Genomic DNA, 2779 nt, shown 5'->3' with positions numbered 1-2779 from the left:
GAAAAGACGAGCTACGACGCAACATGTGCAAGTCACATGTGCGTTGCATTCATTAACGGCAATGTGCTATTCTGAGTACTTTCCGTGCAAGGTGACTATCTGTAGGTGTCTCCACACGAGCGGACTGGCAATTCTGACTAATCATCCTTAGCAATTATCATGCGAACTTCGCAGATGGCATGAACGTCATGCATGTGATTGTTCTCAAGTCCCTCTATGGCACGCTGAATGTGATGATCGAATATCCTACTTTCTAAGTTAGTGGAAAACACAAGTGTCCCATCTTTCTTGAGTAAAAATGACTAAAGCAATACTGACATACTCAACAGGTAGATTGCCGAAAAGTTCTAGTCTTCATCGTCCAGTTCTTGTAAAGTCTTGCCAACGTCACTATTTTGCGGCAAGTCTAACCACCCTGGTCGCGAAGGTAAAGGTGAATGGGGTTGCCCCTCGATAAGCGCTATGCACGTCACACCCATCGGCCGTGCCTTGGGAGCTCGATACTCACGGAGGGGTCTATCAACTCCATTCTGAAAACAGCCGGATGATCGAAGGAGCAACCGAACTGAGCAGCCTCACCCTAGACTGCTGCTGCCCAGTAGTGCTGAGGTCCCATAAACGCACAACACCATCAGTGCAGGCAGTGTAGAAAGACCTCCGATCAGCTCCGAAGGCACAGTCCCACACCCATCGTGGATGACCATCGAAACCACACTGTCTTGAAAACCCATCACTAACCGCACAAGGCATCAATTATCAACGACGAACTCATCGAGACTTACCTATGCGACTGCCATATCTGTGCTGTGCCATCACTACTGCAGGTGGCCAGCAAGCGGGCCGGTCCCGGTGCGAATCGAACCTACAACAGTTACCCTGATATGCCTCGAAGAGCTTCCTGCACCTACTTTCAATACGTAGGCGTCATGTGCATCCAAAACATTGAGGGGGACCCAGCTGCTCGAGTCCGCATCCTCTGCGATGGAATTCTCAAACTCGGAAAGTCGATCCTACGAATACCTCTTCCCGTACACATCCCCCCGGTGGTCGCCGAAGACGCATGTGTTCCCACTCACAATTGATGGTGTTTCCCGAGAAGGTTTGATATTCGATGCCGTCTGCTGCTGCCGATCGGACGATCCTTCTGATGATGTTGAGGTACTTCCTGAGGTCGCTGGTGGACCTGAAGTAAAACATGGTGACACGAGACGATTCGGACCATCACTACCCGCGTTGATCCCATTGGAAATTTCGATACCACCCCGTGCATGCACTTCAGGTGTTCGAGGTGGCGTAACGACTTCATGTTGTTCTCCGCATACACGCCATGAAAAACAGGAGCCCTTATGGTTGGCTGCCACCACAGTCACCGCATCACTGGACGGGTCTGCATACCTGATGACCTCATCAAGGTCCCCTTTCCAGAAGCACGAGAGCCTTTCTACGTTGGAGCCACCGCTATGGATTTGATCGGCGAGGCTCCTGGGTCCGGCACCTCCGTCCACACCTAAACTGCCACAGTCTGGAGCCTGTGATCATCAGCAACTCCATAGCGCACCCTGTTAGCCGTGAGATCCCACACAGCGACCCGACCACTAGCATCACCACACAAGACCTCGGCTTGGTTGGGATGCAGCACACAGCAGTGTATGGCACCACCGCTACCGTCAGGCTGCTGATTCTTGAAACACCTGACGAGACGAGCTGCTGTGGTGGTCAAATACCCCCTGTGAAAATAACCGACATTTGGAAGCTTTTCTCGTCGCCAGCCGGAGCCCGTCGGTCCCATATTTTCGCCGTACCGTCTTCAGATGATGTGACGAACCATCTGACATTTCTCACGCCTCCGGTGACCAAGTAAGCATTATCACTGATCTTACTTAGCATCCTCTTCGAAATTAACACCAGTGATATTATCCCGATGCCCACCCTCATAGCTCGCATACGGTGCGCTAGTGTACTCACAATCGAAGATTCTCAGCCATGGATTTCCCGCTGCGGCCACAAAACGGTCGTCCGGAGTGAGCTCAAGACAGTTGACATGTCCGTCAATCACATTGCCGTACTGGGCTGCACCTACAGCCACTTCGGTGTTACAGTGAATAGGATGGGGGTATTCTACCGGCTGGAAGGCCCACGCCCTCGACACCTGGTACTCTCGAGCCCGGGCCTCCGATAGTCTTCAGCATCTCCCCGGTGAACGTATCGTAAAATTTGATATCTTCGCTGTAGCCAGCAGCTAGGAGAATACCTCCAGCGCCTCCACCATAGCTAATGCCACCAACACCGAGACTAGACATTTCGGGAAGGCATCAAAACAAACGCTCTGATGATGCATAGTTTATGGTATGGAAATAGGATGCCGCTCGAAAATCACCGATATATCCACTACTCGAAAATCCCAGCATTCAAAGACCTTACTTCAAGAGCTGCAACTGGGGAATCCTAGGAGCCTAGGGATACGACAGCGCGGCCGTCAGACTCAGGGCGCGCGCTAACTGCAAAGTCGGGGTGGCCTGTTATGGAATGCTTCCGGATATCATTGGTTATATCCCCCACCCCCTCGTATTACGCCCAGCCCGAGTACTCCTCTTCCTCTGTCGAGCTAACTTTCCCTTTCACCAGAGGCTCCGGTTGCTACTAATCAGGAGCTGTATATAATACATCTCAGTGGAGGGAACAGTAGTGAGTTGAAGCCAGAGATGACCCGGACCCTCACACGATCGCCTCTGTAGGGCAATGCCGCTCGATAGACCTGTACAACGAGGCGTACGGTCTG

At 52.0% G+C, this 2779-nt stretch overlaps 1 protein-coding gene across 1 annotated transcript in view; it reads right to left on the bottom strand.

Moving 5' to 3' along the window:
* Positions 1 to 2300, bottom strand: part of Pmar_PMAR003436 (conserved hypothetical protein) — a gene marked incomplete at both ends in the record, with an annotated part of 3008 nt that extends 708 nt beyond the window's left edge. Inside the window, 12 exons of the mRNA XM_002784135.1 lie at positions 168 to 302; positions 474 to 530; positions 580 to 733; positions 783 to 862; positions 909 to 1010; positions 1077 to 1183; positions 1229 to 1395; positions 1446 to 1507; positions 1559 to 1691; positions 1745 to 1828; positions 1881 to 2076; positions 2123 to 2300. Of these exons, the coding sequence (XP_002784181.1) occupies positions 168 to 302; positions 474 to 530; positions 580 to 733; positions 783 to 862; positions 909 to 1010; positions 1077 to 1183; positions 1229 to 1395; positions 1446 to 1507; positions 1559 to 1691; positions 1745 to 1828; positions 1881 to 2076; positions 2123 to 2300 (1455 nt within the window). The remainder of the gene's footprint in view (positions 1 to 167; positions 303 to 473; positions 531 to 579; positions 734 to 782; positions 863 to 908; positions 1011 to 1076; positions 1184 to 1228; positions 1396 to 1445; positions 1508 to 1558; positions 1692 to 1744; positions 1829 to 1880; positions 2077 to 2122) is intronic.
* Positions 2301 to 2779: the final 479 nt, after the last annotated feature.

This window comes from Perkinsus marinus (genome assembly GCF_000006405.1).
Source record: "Perkinsus marinus ATCC 50983 genomic scaffold scf_1104296935302, whole genome shotgun sequence".
In the NCBI taxonomy this organism is placed as follows: Eukaryota; Perkinsozoa; order Perkinsida; family Perkinsidae; genus Perkinsus; species Perkinsus marinus.
The sequence above is the reverse complement of the archived record's forward strand: the minus strand, read 5'-3'. Positions and strand labels throughout refer to the sequence as shown.